At 45.6% G+C, this 20,791-nt stretch overlaps 3 protein-coding genes across 12 annotated transcripts in view; 1 reads left to right on the forward strand and 2 right to left on the reverse strand.

Annotated features, from left to right (window-relative positions):
• GPBP1L1 (GC-rich promoter binding protein 1 like 1) overlaps window positions 1-8,192 on the reverse strand; it is a 33,694-nt gene extending 25,502 nt beyond the window's left edge. The window contains exons 1-2 of one of the 6 annotated variants that reach the window (XM_050712362.1): window positions 3,729-3,795; window positions 692-738 (exon numbers count right to left, since the gene is read on the reverse strand). The gene's annotated coding sequence lies outside the window, so the exon portion shown is untranslated. Of the gene's footprint in view, window positions 1-406; window positions 461-691; window positions 739-3,728; window positions 3,796-7,509; window positions 7,631-8,073 lie in introns of those variants that run through there. The other 5 variants (XM_035537870.2, XM_035537871.2, XM_035537868.2 and 2 more) reach the window with 5 other exon arrangements.
• On the forward strand, window positions 8,119-10,151 carry TMEM69 (transmembrane protein 69). 2 transcript variants are annotated; one of them, XM_035537875.2, is made up of 3 exons: window positions 8,119-8,258; window positions 8,415-8,477; window positions 9,098-10,151. In XM_035537875.2, the coding sequence occupies exons 2-3, from the start codon at window positions 8,433-8,435 to the stop codon at window positions 9,827-9,829; spliced, it is 777 nt and encodes a 258-aa protein (XP_035393768.1). In that variant the 5' UTR covers window positions 8,119-8,258; window positions 8,415-8,432; the 3' UTR covers window positions 9,830-10,151. The 2 variants fall into 2 exon arrangements, with proteins under 2 accessions (XP_035393768.1, XP_035393767.1); XM_035537874.2 differs by having other exon boundaries at window positions 8,159-8,306.
• Window positions 10,152-11,704: 1,553 nt separating this feature from the next.
• On the reverse strand, window positions 11,705-20,256 carry IPP (intracisternal A particle-promoted polypeptide). 4 transcript variants are annotated; one of them, XM_050712360.1, is made up of 9 exons: window positions 19,955-20,247; window positions 19,336-19,870; window positions 18,780-19,211; window positions 18,303-18,458; window positions 17,306-17,473; window positions 15,842-15,979; window positions 15,412-15,534; window positions 14,532-14,752; window positions 11,705-13,666 (listed from the first exon to the last, which is right to left on the reverse strand). In XM_050712360.1, the coding sequence occupies exons 2-9, from the start codon at window positions 19,640-19,642 to the stop codon at window positions 13,442-13,444; spliced, it is 1,770 nt and encodes a 589-aa protein (XP_050568317.1). In that variant the 5' UTR covers window positions 19,643-19,870; window positions 19,955-20,247; the 3' UTR covers window positions 11,705-13,441. The 4 variants fall into 4 exon arrangements, with proteins under 4 accessions (XP_050568317.1, XP_035393757.1, XP_035393758.1 ...); XM_035537864.2 differs by having other exon boundaries at window positions 19,336-20,247; XM_035537865.2 differs by having other exon boundaries at window positions 11,875-13,666; window positions 19,363-20,254.
• Window positions 20,257-20,791: the final 535 nt, after the last annotated feature.

Below are 20,791 nucleotides of genomic sequence, written 5' to 3' on the forward strand. Positions count from 1 at the left end.
TAAAACCTGGAGAAGGTATTCTGCTAGTTTTAATCAATTCCAAAGACCTGTTTAGCTCTTCAAGAGAACAGAATCAAAAATCTATTCTGTGGTGCACTTTGATCTACAGAGCTTTGTGAAGTATGCGAGGTCAAGGCAGGGCTCTGCCCTGAACCTTACGAAGCACAACGCCTTGTCATTGCTGCCTCTAAAGGTACCACCATCCCCCCCAAACCTCGCAACAGATCAAGTGAAATAGCAAAGAACAGCAAGCACATCTGCGTGGCCTGCCCAAAGCCTTCCTGACCCAAGTCACTTCTACCTCTTAGCAGCATGCACCAGGATAATGTTCCCCATCATAAGGAAAGAATGGCAAGTATGTAATTACTGGCTTATCCCTGCTGCACACCGCATACCTCCTGCCTACCTGTCTTCCAGAGATGGAGGCTGTAAGCAGAAACGAAACGAAGTTCTCCTGTACCTTAAAAAAAATGGATGAGCGTTTCCCACTCAAGGAAAGCCAGTACTTTTACAACCCAGTATTTTATCAGTGCTGTTATTACTACTACAGAACATTTACATTTAAATATATCCATTTCAGACCTGAGAAAAACTTATTTCCTTCGTTAAAGATTATTAAATACAACCAGGCTATACCAAACATTTGTTTCAAGGCAAAATAGGCTATATATCCAGTACAGAGAAGTACAACCTGCATTCCAGATGAAGGATAAGAAAAGAAGGCATGTCACTTGCAAACTGAAAAAGAAAAAAGAGTCAACAAAACAAGCAGAGAAGGACATCCAGAAGTAAAAGGCCATTCTCCCAAACAAAATTACAGTACTCCTTCCCCTCAATACCATTACCCCAGCCCTACAAGGCCAGTACTACCAAGCGGGCCGGGCAGTACATTCCAGCTATCGTTACTTCCTGCCCAAGACTGCGGGACTAATCATACCATCTCCACCCCTCCCTCCGTTTGGATTACTGCCAAGCAATTTTACCTCAAGTCCAGGACAATATGAAGAAATCCAATATTTATTCATCTGTGACTACGACATGACAAAGACACGTTCACTCAGCACCTCCCAGCATGTGTACAACACCTGCGTTACAGTTTGTGAAGTTTACACTCGGCTATCATTTTTCCTTCCACTAGCTTAACATTTTCAGCACTCTAATAAAGAAAATATCAAACATCGATGCAAAAATGTCATTGAAAACAGTCCAGTTTAAAACAAGGCCTACACATCTACAATAAATCGCATGAATAAATATTCCATTTGTTTGGTCTTGGCCTCCAAAACAAAAAAGGAGAACGAGTGATCCCTAACCTTGTGATGAGATGATTTGCTGCAGCTGGCAGAGAGATCCTTTTAGGATGTTCGGGCTGCTTTGCTGGAGCTCTATGATCTAGGCAGTGAAGCTCTGAGAGACGTTCAGCAAAATAAATCAAGGAGTTATGGACAACACATTGCCCAATGGGTTTGAGCTTTGTCTTTAGATATTGCAGAGAATTACTGTCTTGGTACGCTGCAGGTACAGCATGCAAGTTAAGAGTTAAACAATGTCATTCCCCTGTCCTAGTGTCCTACAATAAACTAGGGAATACTAGGAAAACATCTGGAAAAAAAAACTTGAGAGGTTTCATAGATCATCCCCTTCTCCTGAGGTTTAAAAGACCTTAGTTCTACCCTCTCCCATCAGATGACTGAAAATAAATTAAGCAACATCCCCCAAAAGAATTTGTACAGTCATCTTCAGTCTGCAGAGGTCCAAAAATTGATCCTGAAATGTCTCAGTAAGTATCAGAAAACCAAGTTTGTTATCAGTGGGCTGGAATCCATTATGCAGGTATTCATACCTCCACTGGCATATTTTGGGGAGCTGTAAATCATGAAAGATTACTGTATCAGCACTCTCCGAGTGTATCTTTACGATCTGTTTTGGTTATTCTTACGGTTTGAAAGCCTGTCCCCGCACCCAATGCCTAACCTAAATATCTCCGGTTGCCATTTCTGCCCCCAGCTGCTTGTCCTATTCACCACGGGTAGGGCAAGCTGCCGAACCTCTCTCTGCAGCTACCTTTGAAAACATCTTTCTCCAGGTCAGGACTTCATTGTTCCCTGACTTAAAGGTGATCCTAATAGTTTTTTTAGGGGAAGCTGGGAAAGCCCCACAGACCACCCCATATCCTAGCACTGCTTGGCAGCAGAAAAAGCACGTTAACAGCACATTCTGGGATCAAACGTAGCCACATTTTCCAAAAACAAACAAAAAATGGCACAAACGCTCCAATTTTATTGCTGAAGCTATAAGCTTTTAGGTTCAAAGTACTGAAGATGATAAAAACTAATGTGACCCAGCTACCTAGCCTGACAGCTTGCAGACAGTGCCAGGATGTCAGAGCTGGCTCCCACTTGCACCTGCAGGTAACTTTAAGCTGTTTTATAGCTTACTTGCTAGCGTCTGATGAAACGCAAGTTATACAAAACCATTCCAGAGCTAAACAATCTCATTTTTCAACCTTCGCGCAGGGGATATCTTTCCAGACCTTATCTTCTTTACAGACCTTTTTACCTAGCCATAACTTACTCAGAGCACGACAATATCGCAAACTGAACAAGACACTTTCAGCTGGAGATCAACCATTCCCCAGCAGAACGGGAAAACTGCTTCATTACCATATTTACAACTCTTTTACATATTCCAGTACGACAAGTGAATTTTCACGACAGCGGTGCTGCTGATTCATGACGATTTAGGAAGCACTACAACCCCTAGATACTCTCACAGGACCGCTGCCTAGCCAGCGGTTAATTCTGTGTAAGGTAATATTCCTAAACGCAATCCGAACCCCATCTACACTAAAATGCCTTGTATTGATTTCAGACCACTTCTTGAACTTGTCAAGAGCATACAATCCGTGTGTTTAGTAAGAGTATTATCTCAACACACAGAAGTGAAAACACCAAACATTTTGTGACCCAGGAGAGACTCTGATTGATGTGCACGCTCTTCTTTTGTCCCTCTGTGAGGAGGATAAGCTGAACATACCCAAGCCCTGCCTTTTTCTAAACGTCGCGAGTGGATGCGCTACTCACTGCTTTTCAGTACTCTGCAACTTTTCCCCTGCAGGCTCTCGGTTCCCTAAATGCTGTAAGACACACTCCAACAGGCCCAGCCAATCTGAAGATGTTTAAGTCATTTTTAACCTTTTTCTCTGCTTAAACTGAGTTCAAAGTAGAGGAAGGTCTTCCAGTACAAAAAGTGAAGATCATAATAAATTCAACATTTGCAGGGTAACAGAGTTGCCCCACCGAGCTTTTAAAGACTAGCATCAAAGGCCTTTTCAGACCACCTCATGTGAATACTGATTAATCCCTCGATGATGGACGGGGCACTGGAACACAATGGCAAAACGCTCCTTTCTGCTGAGAGGCTGGAGACCTGTTGTAAGCTTTGCCATAAGTGCACCAGCAACTTTGTGGAGAACAATAATCTCCGTGCCCATCGTAACACCATACACCTCCACGGCAGGCTCAGCCCTTTATTTACAGGAGAGTTGCTCATCACACATGAAGGATGACAAAGTTCCAGAGCACAATGGTCACTGTCACATGCTCTGTATGCTGCAACTACGCCATGAGAGTCACAGCGATCCAGGAACGCAGCCTGTGCCACGCTAAGCCTCTGTCCCCTGTCAGTCTTTCTTGGCCACACCATTATCCCCCCCCGACACTGCCTACCTGAACACAGAACAGATGCTGGAAATAGATTTCCATGGGAAGTTCATTCAAAATACTTCACTTCTTCCTAAAACCAAGGACATTAATTAAAGGCAACATCATAAACACACGCTAGGTGCACATACCTTCGCTTATTGAGAGCCACCAACATCACACCATGAAGCTGAGATGCTTCTTTTAAGGTGGAAGATAAGGCTACAAAACCCCCAAATTTGAAGGGATCACATGATTCAAGGAGAGAAACAAGAAAAAAAAAAAGAAAAATATGCTAGCATTTTTGCTGGAACAACCCTAAGTCCTAGAACTTCGGTAGCTCCGGGTGAGCCCCCTAGTGTACAACAGCCCCAGAGACACGGGGTCATACACTGCAAAAAAAAAAAAAAAAAAAAAGGTTTTGATCATCATTTACTGTATAAAACCTCAGTTATGTCTGGATGCACTGGTTCAAAGGATTTTTGTTAAGCCAGACCTTGGGAGTGTAACTATTTCAGATTAGTCATTTTAGGGAACTGCATACACCAACATTTTACAAAGTCTTTTTGCTGCCTAATTACAGAAAGGTCTAAGAAGTATTAAAATTCTTCTCTTTGCCACGCACTTTTGAAGCCCAGCTAGAGATGGCAGGAACTGAAAAAAGTTAAGTACGCTTTAATCAAAAAATTCCAATTTAGGGTAACACAGTCCGATTGCTAGTATATATGATTAATTTAACCGACAGACTTCCCTTCCTGCTTGCTGTTATGCTAATGGCCTTGACTCAACCTAAATTTTTTAGGTCTGCACACTGTTCGCACACACATGCATGGGATGGTGGGCGCTTAGCCGCTATCAGTCTCTATCTAAATCCACTCCCAAAAATGTAAATTTATCTCCTGACCATACAATAACTCATTGAAGTTTGGCACATTTTAACAGGAACACGCCACCTTGCAGAACACAAGTTAAACAACATCCTGGCATTCGTGAAGGATTCTGAGCAGAACCACGTTTCTGCCAACTTCGCTGCCTTTCATCAAATCTGACAAGTAAAGAGAACCCGCGCTTCCACTGCCCTTACGGAAATGAAAGGCACGTACTACCAAGCTGGTATCCTGGTCACTACAGAAGTGACACTGGCCCAGCTACTTACACTGCTGTGTCAGCAGAGCAAAACCGAAACCACCCCTGCCTCATCAAGAAAGCCATGAATTCCAAATGAATAAATTAAAAAAAATCCCAAAGAAACTCCCTGCCACACAGATTGCTTCACCAACTGCAGGATTCAGTAACTATGACCTTGCTCTGTTTAAGTTACAGCAACAATCGTCCCGCGTTTGTGTTTTTTACAAAGCCGTAAGAAAAAGCTGTACCCATGCAAGAAGCAGCAGCGTTCTGCTGAAGAGAGGTGCTTTATGTTTTAGCTCTGCTTAACATAACCAGCTCTTTTCCAATCTGCTCAGGCAAATGAATAAAGCATGCCCTGAAGTACTCTTCACAACCAAACCAATTCAGCAGCTACATAGCTAACTTCAAACATCCTGTAACAAAACATTAAATTAAAAAAGCTACTTCTAACTCTCGATTCAATAGTTTTTGTTCAATAAAGTTTTTTTTCTTTAGCGAAGACAAGAATTTCACTGACATCCCACACTGAGAAAATTCACAGATCCAACCACAATATTTTTCTCTATTAAAAAAAAATCCACAGTTCTTGAAATGTTTCTAACATTTTGTAAAAATGCTAGCAAAGATTATTTTTCTTCAGTGACTTGATTTCCTAGTTTAAAACATGAAAGTCAGGAGGCACTAACACCAAGTACAAAGCACTCACATCTGTTAGACAAGGTGACCGTAACCTGCAAAAATGTTCTCAAAGTAACGTATTTTTTCTAGTAACTCAGAAAGTGTCCATTTGCACTTGGCTTGTGATACTTATCACATCTGCATTCTGCTCGTCTTTCTTATTTCAGAGACATTTGTAGAAACAAAAAGGGGCTTTTTTTTTTTTAATGCCATCTGTTCCCTGCATATTTTCACTTCAAGTCCTAGTATAATATCTGCAATGGAAACTTCTGTGTCATATAGGATTAAGACTACAAACCAGATGTATAAAATATGCAGAGGTTGTGCTTCCTTACAAATAGCTGTAAAAAAAATATAAGGAAAGTATCACCTAAAGCTTTTCTATTCTAAACATAAAACTTTAAAAAGTTATTTTATGGTAGTTTTCTCTAGAAATACTCTGAACTAATGCAAAAGGAAAAACTACTCTTCTTAAATTCAGTAATTTTATTTCCTCTTTCCAGGGCTCTACACCTGTTTCTTTCCTGAGTCAGAGACTGGAAGTTTGAAATACCAGACTCCAAATATGCGAGCACAGGGAACCTTTCGCTTGAAATACCACCCATATATTCACTCGCGAAGTAACATTTGCACAAGTCTTTTTCATAAACATCTCAGATTTTTACAGCAGCGATGTAACTCCCTGGTAAACTCATCTGTGATGGCTCTTCAATTATCTCAGGTGTTTTCTCACCTCCGTGCCTCCCGCCCCCTCTGCTGTTTACATACTTCACTCAGCCACTTCCAACCTTCCAGAATATTATCAGCATTACTAACACCTGTGTCACTCACACCTTGGGGGCTGGGAAGGAAACGCTGACTTACCTGGTCGTATTAACATAAAACGATTTTGCAGCAATGCTTTCAAAAGATTCTGCCATTGCTTACAAGGATTTCAACAGCGACTGCTCGGCTAGAGCCGTTTAAGAACCCACGGCTCATACAGACAGCCAAGAACCGCTGAAGTTGCTCCAACGTGGCTCGTTATTAAACCAAATTCAGTTTAAAGCCTTAAATAAATGTCTGAAAAGCCAGGTGAGAGCACAGCCGGTCTGATCGAGCCCAAGCACTGCTGTTTACATGAAACCACCAAGACTTCAGGCTACCCGAGCACGCACCAGGCTCCCAGAAATAACTTTCCGGGCGGAGGACGCCGAGAAAAGCCGCCTCCTGCTCGCTGCTGGCTCCTGGAGCCGCACTCCCGAGGGGCCCCACCGACACCTGACGGCTTTCCCAGCCCGCAGCGAGCCGGGGACACCCGGCCCGGGCTGCCCAGAGCACGCGGGTGGCTGCTTGCAGCCGGAGAAGGGGGAGGGGATGGGGGGGGGGGGGGGGGCGGCAAACCCCATCCACCAGCCCTACAGAAAGGCCGGGGACAGCCCGAGGATCCCCCCCTCTTTCTCTCCCCCTCCCACCGAAGCACGGCTCGCCCAGTTTCGTTTCCAACTCGCCACCAAAACAGCGGCAGCCCCGGGCGCTCCGCCCAGCAGGAAGCCCCGAGCCCGGCCCCGCGGGGACTTTACCCCCCCCCCCCGGCCCCGCAGCCCCCTTACTGCCAGCCGGGAGCCACCCCCTCAGCGCGGCCGGGAGGGGGGGGGGGACGTGTCAGGCGCCGCAAACTTTCCGGCCGAGCAGGAAACAATAACCACGGAGCCTCGGCCCTGCCCCGGCCCGGCCGGGCGGCCCTGCCCGGCGGGGAGCCCCTCGCTGAGGGCTCGGGGACGGAGCCCAGCGGGGTCCCGCTGCCCGGAGCCCCCCCCCCAACCCCACCGGCCCGCCCCGCTCCCCGCTCCCCGCCGCCAACGGGGGCCCGGCCCACGGGAGGCCGAGCTCGGCCCGCTCCGAGGCGGTGCTGGGGGGTACGGAGGGGTCGGGTCGGGGCTCGGGGAAGGGCCCGGGGGTGCGAGGGGGAGCCGGGAGCGGTGGGAGGAGGGGGGGGTCGGGCTGGCGGCGCACTCACCGGCCGGGCCCCTCTCGCTGCCTGCTGCGGCCCCAGAACCATAACAAAGCTCTGCCCAAAATGGCTGCCCGGCCCTGCCCGGCCGGGGGCCGGAGGGGGCGGGGCTCGCGAGCGCGGGGGGCGGGGCCGACGAGGCGGAAGGGACACGCCCACCCCCCGGCTCCGCCGCCGGCCACGCGGAGCGCTTCTAACGCTCCCCCGCCGCACCGAGCGGGAAACTACGAGACCCACAAGGCAGCGCGCCGCCACCCCGCGCCCGCGGGGCACGCCGGGGGTTGTAGTCCCAGCCCGCCGCATCTCGCCGCGGGTGTTGACAAAATGTCGGCACCGCCAGGGCAGCAGCAGCCGCCCCGCTCCCTCCTCCGCCTCCCTCCCCGCCGGGAGCCGCGGGGCAGCGCGGCCGCACCGAGCTGTGCCCGGCCCCGCCGCCGCCTGAGGCCCGGCTCGCTGCTCCCCTCACGGGGCCGACCCCCGGCCCGCCCCGGCCCGGCCCGGCCCGCAGCCGCCGCGCGCCTCCCCCCTGCCCCGCCGGGCGGGCCCGGCCGCCTCCGGCCCCGCACGTACCGGGCTCCCCGCCTCGGCCGCTGCCACGCACGCCCGGGCCCTTCCCCGCCCGGCGGAACGAACCGCCCCGTTCCCGTTCCCGGCCGGGGCCGAGCCCCAACGGAGCGCTGCCCCGGGCCGCAGGATATCCGGCGGCTGCCCTGGGAGCCGTGGTGGTGGCGGCCTGAGGCGATGTCCTGCGGCGGGTGAGGGATGGGAGAGCGCCCGCGGTGTTTGCTCCGAAACGTCTCGCGGTAAGGGGCCGGCAGGCGGGTGACAGACCAGCCCGGGCCCTTACCGGGGACAGCATGAGCTCGGCTTCTCATCGGCTTCAGGCCATCACCTGTGCTTGTCTCTTTTAGGGTCTCAGTAAAGCAAATATGTTTCACCTCGTGCAACGATGCTGCTTCCGCACACCCTTCAGAGTAAGTTTCTGGAGCTTTCTTTGCTCTCTCTTTTTCTCTAGAATAACAAAGTGCATGATTGGAGCATTGGGGGAAAAAAAGTGACTTATAAGTTAGAGTAGTCACATGTTTATCACAGTTACATGTTTAAAGCACATTCCTAATTTTCAGAATGGCTTTGGCCAAAGCTAACTTCTTAAAAATAAAACTTTGGTGTCTAAATTCCTTTTCTCCTATTATTATCATTGTTACAGAGTAGTGAAGGGATAGTAGCAATTTTCTGGGGTCACATTGTTCTACTTCTGAAATCATATTTTCTGAGAAGGCCTGACGCATTAAATTAAAAATGCTTAAAGAATGCTTGCGTGGGTGGAAGAATAAGTGGATATATACACCTTTCACAGTGAGTAAGGTCTGCTTGTTCACTGGAGAGCCTAGCTGCTCTTTTTCAGCTAGGTTGTGAAAGCTGTATCAGCTTGATCTGTTAAATTAAAAAACATTTGAAAGCCAAAGAAGAAGGGCATCAGTCATGTTCTCTGAGCAGAAAAACTACTTACTCAGCACAGTACTTCATATATACTCTAACTGTAGGACAGGAAGCGTGTACTGTAAGGTGTTCAGAACAAATTTTATAATTGCAGCTCCAGAAGATAACCGGCCCCAGCCTACTACAGCATGGAAAGAAAAAGACAACTTGCTCTTCTCCTAGCCTCTGTCTGCAGAGAGATGTTTGTCTTCTCTCCAGATGTCCAAGCCTCAACAGAGCATCCGTGTATGCAGTCAAGCTCCAGGCTTTTCACACCTCTCTTCCTCTCTTAAAGAAAAAGCCCCCCCAAGAATCTGAGACCAAAGACTTGGGCCTGTTTCGACAAAGTATGAAATCACTGAAGGATTCTCCAAAGCCAGCCCTTTACTTAAGCCTGGCGGGGCTGATTCCGTTTGTTTCTGTGCCGCTGTCAATGGTCGTCCAGGGGACCTACTACCCAGAGCTGGCGTTCGCTCAGGTTACCTACGGTGCTGTAATTGTCTCTTTCCTAGGAGGAATGAGGTGGGGGTTTGCTGTCCCGGAAAACAGCCCAGCCAAGCCAGACTGGATGAACCTGGCTAACAGTATGGTTCCTCCTCTAATTGCCTGGCAAGCCTTGCTTTTTAAAGATATCACTGATGGTGCAATAATGCTGGTAATGGGCTTAGGGATAGCACTACATTATGACCTTTCCCTTCTTCCTACTTATCCTATTTGGTTTAAAGGATTGAGAATAGTGGCAACAGTGGTGGCGGCGTTATCACTGTTAGCTACTGTAGCAATGAAAGCTTACTCAGAGAAGAACCTAATTATCAGCAGAAATAAATGGCAGGACCCAAAACAATAAAGCAAGAGGAAAAAGCTCTTTATCTGCTAATAAGGTATTTGTACTGAGGTCCAGGGAAAATAAAGACTTATGCTTAGATGTCATAAAATGGCATTGAGATGCTTATTTTGAAGCAAGTAAGTTCATAGCAAATTTAGGAAGGAAGGATTGCAAATACTGATCGCTTCCAAGGCAGGCATGAATCTGCTATTGCCTGTAGAACAAAGCATCACTCTTGAATGAGGTAAGATGTCACTGTCATATGAATTTAATATGGAGATTCGTGTAATACAGGTATGAACTGCTCTATTCTGAATGATTAAAGTATCTGGTTTAACTATAACATGTGCTAATGTTCTGTGGTAGGGAGAATAACCATATAGTCGTAAATGTGTTCCAAACAATAACAAGATGAATGCAGTAAATTTAGCATTTGAAGAAGTGGAATTGTGCAGAAATACATAAGCTTTCAATTCCTATTTTGTGGAAATGCAAGAAAAGAGAGGCAAAACTTCTCTACCTTATTTCAGCTGAGATGTTTTAAATGCTGTGTGATTGAGCACTAGTCAGATAAGAAGGAATATGCAAGGCATAGGCAAGGTTTGTTTGCGGTGGCAAGTCAAGGTCAGCATTCCCCTAAAATGTCATTCAGATGCTGTGATTTAGTAGGGACAGCTAGAAAACTATTTTCAAGCTCCACAAGAGACAAAAGGTTAGTTCCTAGATTTTGTTTGGACTGAGGGTTATTTAAGTGAGGAAGTTGCACACAGAGTCATGAAGAACTATCATATTCCTACTGTCAGATGATGCTTGGTATGATATGACACAAGGACTCTATTGCTAGCACTAAGAGATCAGACAATACAATTGAAAAAAAGCTTGTGTCTCCTCCCTCCTCAACTCCAGTTTTACTTGAGGAACCTGGGCAGGTACAAATAGAATTGTACCCTCTGATCCCTTTGTGATTGACTGATTATTGAAACAGACTGCAGGGACGTATTCTCTTCCTAACATCATTTAGGGGAAAAATCAACAGCATCAGTCATGCTCATTTCCTTTTCCAGCCTCAGCTACCTCAGAAGCCAAATATACCCTCTGTGAATTTATTTACTGTAGCTTTTTTATCCTAAGTATTAAGTACAGTGTAAGATAAGAGAAAAAAGCTGAAATGTGACATCCATACATGCTCTTAGGACCAATTTAGTTAATCCTCATAGCTGTCTTAGAACACCGTTCTTCATAGCTGTTCAATGAAGAACGAATCACCTACCATAACTTAAAATTTGTCATTCTGCAAAGGAACAGTTTAAGAAACCTGCCTATCCTCAAGATAGAGATGCCTTCTTGTTGCTGAAAGAGCAGCTTGGTATGTGAGCATCTAACTTGCATACCCTGTTGACTTGTACATGTTAACAGCATCATATCCCTGAATTGGCAATACAGTTAGGTGCTCTCCGAATGTAAACAAAGTAAAAGTGAGTTTGTGAATAAAAACGGTTCTTTTATTCTTTCTTACTTAGACACAGTATTTTTTTTTAAATGGATCCAGACAAGAGTACTTACTGTCTTTGGCCTGAGTCAGGGAAAGACATGATGAGTATCAGAGACCATAATCAACTGATTTCCACGCCTCACTGAAACATCATAAAACTGACCATAAAAACTGGAGAAGGTAACTTCATACCAACAGCAGATTCCCTCAAGCTGCTCTAAGCCAGAAAGTTTAGTGAAAGGGATGAGAAGTGAACATGTAGTTCCCTTATAAAATACACCAAAGGTAACGGTTCTCAAATCGCTTGTGAACGATCCTGAAACCTAAATAAGAAAAGCTTAAGAAATATTACCTATCCTTTGATCCCAGAGATGGCTGCACAAAACTGAACAAAAACACAGGAGTGTTTAACTACAGAAGTATGTTATTTGCAGCTTTAAAGTAGTCAACATTTATAACCAGGGGGATTTCCAGTTAAAATAAACAAACAAAATAACCTATTAGGTGAAAGTAGCAATGATACAACAATGATTACAATGGGGAAGCACCCTATTCAAGAGCATTCCACACTAAGTTACAAAAATGCATTTTATTATGAAAAACTGTTTAAAACAAGCTTAAACTTGAAAAAAGACAGAATAGACACACCTAAGAAATCATTTTGAAATAAAACATACAAAATTGTGTGATCCGAGAAACAAATACTCCATTGTCTAGCACGTTTTAGGCTGGCAAGCTCCCAGTTCTGTGTTAAGAATCAAGGGTTTACATTCTAAAGTACCTGAAACACTCATTCTGGAGGCTTTTGCTCCTATATTAATTTGTTAATTGCACAAACGGGATATTGACTTAGACAGCATGAATGCCTCTTTGTCTCCATAGCGCAGGCTTCCTGTTTTGTAACATTCCAGTTGTGGTTTTGTGTTCTAGAGTAACACTGTCTATCAAAGTTCAAGCAGCCTTATTTCAGAGTCATCTATAGCTGTGCAGACAACGCAATCGTGTTGTGCAAAAAGCAGCTTCAAGTACAACGTTAATTAAATGAATCTAGAAATAACTCCAAACTCCTGCAAGAACTGTTCTACTAAGTGTATCCACGCTAAATGCAAACTCATTAAGACAAGACACACTGATAGCATCACTTCAATGCTGAACACAGCTAATTCTATCACGGAAAGCTCCAACCACTCAAAGTTTGGAAGAGGCAGGACACAAGATGTAGCAAGGATGAACATGTGCACCTCGCACATTCCAATGCCAAATCTTGGCATGCGTCACATAGGGTAAAACACAAGTAAGGAAAAATAAAAATGGGCAAAAGGCTTTCCCTAGATTTTCAGTTTAAGAACAGTCCTAACTGCAGGACACCTAATCTAATGAACAGCATTTCCATTTAAAATCAAAGTTTACACAAAAAAGGAGCTCTACTTTCATTGCTGACACCACTGAGGGAAAAAAAAGGCTGTGCTGAAGTGGAATGACATCATTAGAACTGCAAGAAAAAACTAGAGAACAGGAAATCCTCAGCCACTTACCATCACAGTTAGTCGGGTGGCAGGAAAGTAAACATCTAACCCACATTTAATGCCTATGCCCAGCAGCAGAAGAGAGGCTCAAATGCATCTGGGTCACAAGTAGAGGTACCAAGTCTTCCCTGCCTCTCATCTTTTCCTCGTTTTCTCCCAGAAAAGGAAAACTAATGCTAACCAAGTAGCCAACCTGCTCTTATTATCGGGTGACTCCCACCATCCATAGCAGCCTTCTTCCAGCTTGTACGACCAGCTAAAGACACTAACTTTAGTGCATCTTAGGGAATTAATATGATTAATGTCTCTAGCATGCTGGAATGATTTCTTCAGATTTTTTACAGGACAAATTTGCCATTTCAGTGAACTTAATCCAGTCATAAGAGACATTCCTACCCTTAACAGAGTACTTCCTGAAACAGACTTTGGATAAGCCAATTTACTTTGATGGGCAAGCGTTTTAATACTTCCTTTTGCCTAGGAAAAGCACTCTCATCTAATTCTCCACTGTCTCTACTGAAGCTTCTGCTGCCAGGAGGTTTCTGGCCAATGAAACTGGAACTCTGAGGAGACGCACGTTCACTCATTCCTTGGATGAAGTTTCTTCCTTGTGCTTTACAGCACAGCTACGCCTCCTTCGCAGCGGCTGGTGATCATGTTGGCAATTTCAGTCCAACTGTCCATATGCGGGTTATAAACTTCAACAGAGTCAGAGGTTACTGGAGCAGCGAAATCGTGACTGGGAGCTCGGCCTCCTGAGGCATAAAGAAATCCATTCACAGCCACAACACAGACACCAGCTCTTGGTATCTTCATTGGTGCAACTTCAACCCACTTTTCCTAACGAGGACGTGAAAGAGTCAACAAGTAGTTTTAGAGTATGCCCCGATTCTGATAAAAGTAGCTTTTTAAGCTTAAAGATTGAAACATATGCAAAGAACACTAAGCAAACACATCACAGGCTCAAATGCAGTATGTGTACAGCATGAAGAGGATCATCAATACTGTAATGACATTTTCACAAGCAGTGCAAACGCTAGCACATCATGCTAGTTGCTAAAGAACAGATCACGTACTGTCTACATGCAACACCCTTTCTTTTCTTCTGTCACTGCATAATGCGGTCTGTCTCCAAAAAAAAAAAAAGCCACACTAGAGTATGTGTTGCTTTTAACACTGGCTACTGTTCCAAAGAACATCATATAAACATGACCAGTAACAGACAAGACTAATTTTGTGTTCAAAGTGATTTTTCACATGGTGAAACACCATTATCATTTTGACGCAGAAGACACATCCTCAAGTTTTGCAGTAAAGGGCAGCTCTTACTTTTTCAGAGCGTTTTTTTCTCTCTAGACAAAGGACAACCATTCTGCTAGGGGGGAAATCTATCTCCCTACCTTAACCCTACCAAGTATTTATCAAGCTACAGAATATCCATGCTTGGTTAGCTTTCAGTTTCTGAAAAGCATGCATACAACCTTCATAAACACTCCGCTCGGAGTCAGATTAGGAAAATTCTGCAGACTGGTTAGGACAGACAGACCCTGAGGTCACTGAAGCTTTGTTTCACTCATACTACCAGCCAGTAGGGAAAAGGAAAACTGGAAATTTAATTTTCTTTTTTATCTTTTTAAAGAAAGGAAGCAGCCTATCTCTATAGCATCTTACACAAAGTTGATTCAGTGTAGGGACTCTACCATACCTCTTCAAAGGAGTATCTTTCTACAGTAGCAAGAGCATCTTGAGATTCGTTCCAGCCTCCCACAGCATAGATAGAATCGTTGAGAGCAACTACACCAAGATACGCTCTTCGGGTACCCATGGGAGGAAGCTCAGACCAACGTTTAGATATTGGGTCATAGACTTCAACAGAACGTAGCTCTACTCCTTCATTGCTGATACCGCCAACAACATAAATCAAACCTATGGAAACAAAGTTTTTCCTCTATTACGTTTCAAAATAAAACAGTTTAAAAGACAGAAAATTCTTTTCACAACATCCATTTCAGTCTGGCATTACGAACCCCAAATAAAACCCTCCATCTGTCCAGAAGTAGCATACATGAAGTCTTCAAACAAGTAGCTACGAGGCTTAAGCACTAGAAGCTCTGATGAAAGCAGTCATTAATCAAGTGCAGGGTGGAGAATTCAGAAGGCTGCAATTGCTGACCAGGCCTGGATCAAACGCTTAAGCACATTTACAGATCAAGTCTTTAGACATGGTTGTCCTAGGATAACCTGTGGCAATTTTTCAGATTGTCACATAGACACAAACACAAATATGGGAGATAAATAAAAGCAATACCAAGAAGGACAATCAACTGTTAATAGATTAGCTGGATAACCACACTGACAGTCACATGGAAACCACTTTCACGAGGTAAACGGCAGAAAACAGAAAGAACTTTACGGTCTTTAATTTCTGTAGAAATAGGTACTAGAAGGACAAATAAGTGAGGCACAAGCTTGTGCAACTGACAGCTCAGGACAAGACAAGGGTAAGAAATTCATGACTGAAGCACAAAGCTTTAAAATCTAACATCTCTCACCACTGTTTTTGGACACAAGTTACCAGTACTCACCTTGCATTTCACAGCACCCAAAGTAGTAACGGGGCACAGCCATGCTTCCCACCACATCCCAACTATTTTCTTCAGGATCAAATCTTTCAATTGTGTTGCCAATCTCTGCTCCAACCCAACCTCCTGCAAATGACAATAAACACGGGGAAAAATTTAACGGTATCAAACTATGTTAGCTGCATTTTTAGACATAGTGTGTCCTGCAACAGTAATTCAGAAACCAGCATGTATTCTACTAGGGCGACAAGTTATAACTGAACAATAACTATTCCACAAATATTTGGTGCACTAACACTCGTTTAAGCAGCTCTTTTTCAAAACTTTAAATCTGCATGTTTGCAACACCAAGATGTAATATTTAAGATAAATCGATTCACAAGTTCCACGAACTAACACTTAAAATCAACTTCACCTAGAAAAAAAAAGTTACCTAAAGCATAGATAGCACCATAGCACGTGCACACTCCCAGTCCACAACGAGGATGGTTCATGGAAGCCACAGTGGTCCACTGCTTAGTGACGGGATCATAACATTCAGTACAGTCAAAAATCATTGAGTCCTTCTCACCTGCATATGAAGAGCAAGCACAGAGACAGGGGAATCACAATGTTTAGCACTGCAGACATAGAAGCATTCAACTCCTTCCTAGACAAACAATGTTAAAATATGATTTTTCTTCCAGCTAGCCAAACAGCCAAAGTAGCAAAAACTTCAGTTTTACTCAGAATTGAACTGTCACGAGCAACAGCCTTCGTCAACAGTTCTCTGAAACACTACTGAAAACAGAGTGAACAACCACAGTGCTATACACATTTTGTTCTATAGCACAAATGGCAGGGTTTTCGAGACCAAAGAATGTGTTTTGTGGTGACAGAAACAGTATACACAAGCATTCTTTAACGATTGCCAGGTAGAGCTACACGTCACATCCTTGTGCAAACGTACGTAACAAGCCTTTCCAGGTAGGCAGACAAGTGGACTGTCTTGTACTATTGCTTCTCATGCTGTAGGCTTCTACTAGATTACAAGTGAGGAAAGAGATGCTATTACTGGTAGTACACAAAGCCGGCAGAATACTCAACACCTCTTTGTACATCTGAGGATGTCCACATGCTTACCAGTGCCTTGCTATACCACGAGGGAAAAGACGTTCACTAAATTGCTAACAGCAATCCTAACCAGCACACTCAGAGCAGCGATGGTGGAGAACCAAGGAACCCTAACTCAGCTGTTACCAAAGGTAGAAGTTATATTACCTACTGCCAGCTTCCTCAATACTACTTACAGGAAAAACAGTTTTGAAAAATGCCATCTACAATTTCTCCAGTATCCATGTAACAAACAAAGCCCTATGTCTCTGAAGGCCCTAAATTCAGTCAGAAAAACACCTAGAAGTGGATTTTAGACTGCATAATGTTAGGCCCATGCAATACTTCAAGTTTTTCTTTAAAGAAAAAGTCCATTCCCAAGAATAAACTCATCTGAAACCAAAGCACACAACACTAATCCCTACTAAGTTAGTAAGTCAGTAAGGGACACTGCTTACCGATTTTCTTGGGTACTTTTTGTGAGTAAATGAACTTCTGCATCTAACAACTCTTGCCTAAACACCATCAGAATGATAACAAAAATCCTACTCTGATACTGTAGTTAAGGAATAGGAATTTACTGTGTACCACTACAGGGCACGTACTACTAAAATAAGCACAATCAATTTAGCTTTCTGAAATCACTGCACAGAGGACAGTGCCTCTGATGCATACCAATTCTTCAGCAAGTTTCTCTTGGCAGTGACTTCTTTTCAGAAGTAGACAAATGCCTTACATAGTAGGCCAGGGCCCTACTATTAGCATAATGAAGGTTCCCAAGGCACGAGTTTGTTTCAGCTGTTACCTCCAATGGCATAGACCATTCCTCCGACAACAGCCACACCCAGCCCACTCCGGGCCTGATGGAGAGAGGACACCGTGGTCCAGTAGTGGCTGAAAGTGTCAAATCGCTCCACACAGCTGAGGGCTCTGCTGTCACTCCAGCGTCCTCCTTGCAGTCGGGTGTACCCCCCTAGAAAGCAAGTAGAAAGGTCATAGCTGAGTAAGAGCTTCCTGCTCAATCCCATGCTCCTATAGCTAAACCATAAACAAAACATAACAACCACAAACAAAAAGCACAACAGCAACAGCCATTAGCTACTTCTAGCAGGATTCAGACTTTTCCAAGTTGCATGACTCCTTCAACACACAGTGGTCACCTTGTAGGTCACGTAACTTGGGCTACTACAGTTCATTGCATCACTACTAACATGACTGTTCATGTTCTCAGCGAAACGCAGAGAGCAGCCAACAGCTTTTGCTATCTTAAGATTTTGTTACTTCCCACAGGGTGAAACAAGAGAACACCCTTCCAATACAAAACTATAGCATTGGTGAAAACTTCTAAATTGCATGTATCCCATCAAGTGAACCAGAAAGTTCTAGACAGAGAAAACTTCAAACTTCAGAAGAGCACAAAGTGAAATGAAACTGCATTTGCCAGAATGTGCTTCCAGTAGGGAACAATGGACAAACCCTCTGCTGATTTACAGCTTTCCACCCATGGCAAGTAACTTCTAATGGCAGATCTAGGCTTTGAATAACATGTCATAATGACATGAAATGTGAACTCTCCCACTCTAATTCTGAACAGAAAGCAGGTAAGCCCTGCCCATGGCAGGGGAGTCTTAACTAGATGATCTTTAAGGCGTCTTCCAACCCAAACCATTCTATGAATCTATAATATTGCTATTTTTGTATCTTCTCATTACATAAAAATAGTCCAGTATCTCTTTCAGTACTGTAACGTGAGATACTACTTCATCATTTGTTTTACAAGGTTCAAACAGCCACATTCTAACCTACTGCATAAAGGTACTTCCTGGCTTTCCTCCGGGGACGACCTTTAGAAGCTTGCAGAAAACTGCTGACCTTGTTTTCTTTGGGAGATTTACAGACTTCACAATATTCTTTCAACAGAGTTTGAAGGGCCACCCGAAGGCTGAAATCTGGAATACCTTGAGGAAAAAAGGAGATTAAAAAAGGCATGGCGAAAAGTTATCTACAGTAAGTAACTCAGCTGTAGAAAAGTTACCACATTCTCCTCAGAACAGCAGCCCAATTAAGATTGCATAGTTTTGTAAGACTTTTTCAAAAGCATGTTTTTAAAGTAAGCTGTGCTCATTTGTTAAAAGACACAACCCATCTGGTATAAAGTCAATCTTTTCACTCCTCATGATATTAATCTAACAAAATCTATCACAATATGCAGCTCTGTATTCGAGCAAAGCATGTGTTGTTCAAACATCTGATATTCCTTCTTGCTTTTCTTCACTCACCTTCTATGTATTTTAAAAGCCTTTGCGCTGGTAGGAGAGGGAATCGAACAGGCTCCAGCACTTCCACCACGTACTTCCTTCTTTTCCCCAGATCCTTCAAAATCCACTGCATGGCAGCTACGAACACCTGGTACTCATCCTCGATGCTCAGGTCCTCGCTCCGCAAGATCTTCACCAGCTGCTCCTTCGTCAGCGCCAGGAACTCCTCGCCGCCCTGCACCTCCAAGAAGTGCGCGTGGATGTAGCTCTCGGTGAACTCCAGCAGGTCGTGGCAGGCGATCTGCTCGGCGAACTGGAAGAGGCCGATGCAGTTCAGCGGGTCGATCTGCCCCTTGAGGAACTCGCAGCACAGCTCCACCACCTCGCTCAGCTGCAGCATGTCCGCGGCGACGATCAGCTCCTGCACGTTGTGCTCCCCGATGCTCACCACCCCTGCGGGCAGGCACACGGCGCCGGGGCCCCGCTGTGGGGACGTGTGGGGGGCGACGACCCCCATCGGGAGGTCGCCCCGTCCCCTCGGCGGCCCCGTCCCACCCCGTCCCGTCCCCGCCGTTACCCGTGTAGATGAAGTCCAGCAGCGTACCGAAGATGTCCGCCTCGACGCCCGCGATGCGCACCACGTCGCGGCCGCTCTCCTTCATGCCGCCCGCCAGCAGCGCCGCGAAGTAGGGGCTGCTGGCCGCCAGCACCAGGCGGTGCACGGCGAACGCCTCCGGGCCCACCTCCAGCCGTACATCGCAGAAGCTCTGCCCGGCGCGGAGCCGGTTGATCTGGGCCAGGAGCAGGCGGGCGTGCCGGTCGCAGAAGGAACTGCTGCTGCTGCTGCTGCTCCCGCTGCTCCTCACCGCCCCGGCGGCCGCCATGGCGCTGGCTGAGGCGGCACCGCCGCCCGCCGCCCTGAGGGCCGGCCCCGGTGCATGCGCAAAATGGCGGCGGCGCCCCCTGATCCCTGAGGGGATGTGTTGCTCAGCGTCCCGCTCCCTCAGCCGGTGTAGTGGTGTGTCTGTGCGTCCGTCTGCCCCCTCGGCTGTGTGATGTCCCTGTCGCTTGGCTCTCTGGAGCCTGGTTGCCCCGTGGGCTTGCTGTCAGCTCTGTCAGAAGATTTCTTGTGTGAGGTTTCATCTGCTTCGCTCCCTGCCTGTAGTGCTGAAGGGGAGCAGCAGATGTGCGCTGACCTCAGTCATATTTCCCTCAGGCTTGCCTTTCCCGGCCACTTTAAGGTGTGCTTGTGAGGGAAAAACATGGCAGTGCTGGGGGGAGACCACAGCTGGCACCTGCCCAGGGAATTGCTTGTCCTTAGCTCGCTGACTGAAGGCACGGCCAGCCCACACACTGCTTTCTGTGTGGCATCATGCTGTGTTTGGGCCTTCCTCTTCAAGCCGGAATAGATGCTTCATCACAGCACCCTGTAGTAAGTACTGTGTGGGTCCCTGGAGTCAGAGCTGATCCTGAGGCACGGCACTCTTCCATCTTTGTGTAATTCACTGAGTCATTGCGTGTCTGGGCACTGACTGAGGGAAGAGCAGCACAAACTAAGTTACACGCACACAGTCAGTGGGTCCGGCAAAGCCAGCACTGATTCAGAGACAAAAGCATCCCTCCTGAGTTTTCCACAGCCATTCGAGCAACGTGACATGCAGCCAAAGCAAAAAGCAATCAGAGAACCTCTTGGAACACTTCCATATCTATTTATTGTGAGAATGGGAAAGAAAAACATGTCTGCTTACAGTTACAATGGTCATGGCCCCTCAGGCTTTTCTCATGATTCTGCATTTCATTGTAATAACTTTTAAATGTGCTTCTAGAAGGAATCTGAACTGTGATACTCTCTGGGGACTGTTGGTTTCTCCATTCATCAGCATTTCATTCTTGACATTAGAATGGTAAAATTACCTTTCAAGCTGGCCTTAAAAAAATACTCATAGAAAATATAGACCTAGATAGAAAAATAAGGTTTTTGCAAGCACACACAGATGGATGCGTGCTGGTATGAGGCAACATAAATTTGGATC

This window comes from Cygnus atratus, chromosome 8, assembly GCF_013377495.2.
Source record: "Cygnus atratus isolate AKBS03 ecotype Queensland, Australia chromosome 8, CAtr_DNAZoo_HiC_assembly, whole genome shotgun sequence".
In the NCBI taxonomy this organism is placed as follows: domain Eukaryota; kingdom Metazoa; phylum Chordata; class Aves; order Anseriformes; family Anatidae; genus Cygnus; species Cygnus atratus.

Excerpts from the sequence above, each read along its gene's own strand:
- IPP (XM_050712360.1), bottom strand. The coding sequence starts at position 19,642 with ATGGCGGCCGCCGGGGCGGTGAGGAGCAGCGGGAGCAGCAGCAGCAGC. Across the intron at positions 17,474-18,302 it reads GAAGTACCTTTATGCAGTAG|GGGGGTACACCCGACTGCAA; the intron begins GTTAGAATGTGG and ends CTTGCTTTCTAG. Across the intron at positions 13,667-14,531 it reads AAAGATACTCCTTTGAAGAG|GAAAAGTGGGTTGAAGTTGC; the intron begins GTATGGTAGAGT and ends CGTCCTCGTTAG.
- TMEM69 (XM_035537875.2), top strand. The coding sequence starts at position 8,433 with ATGTTTCACCTCGTGCAACGATGCTGCTTCCGCACACCCTTCAGA. Across the intron at positions 8,478-9,097 it reads GCTTCCGCACACCCTTCAGA|CTCCAGAAGATAACCGGCCC; the intron begins GTAAGTTTCTGG and ends TTATAATTGCAG.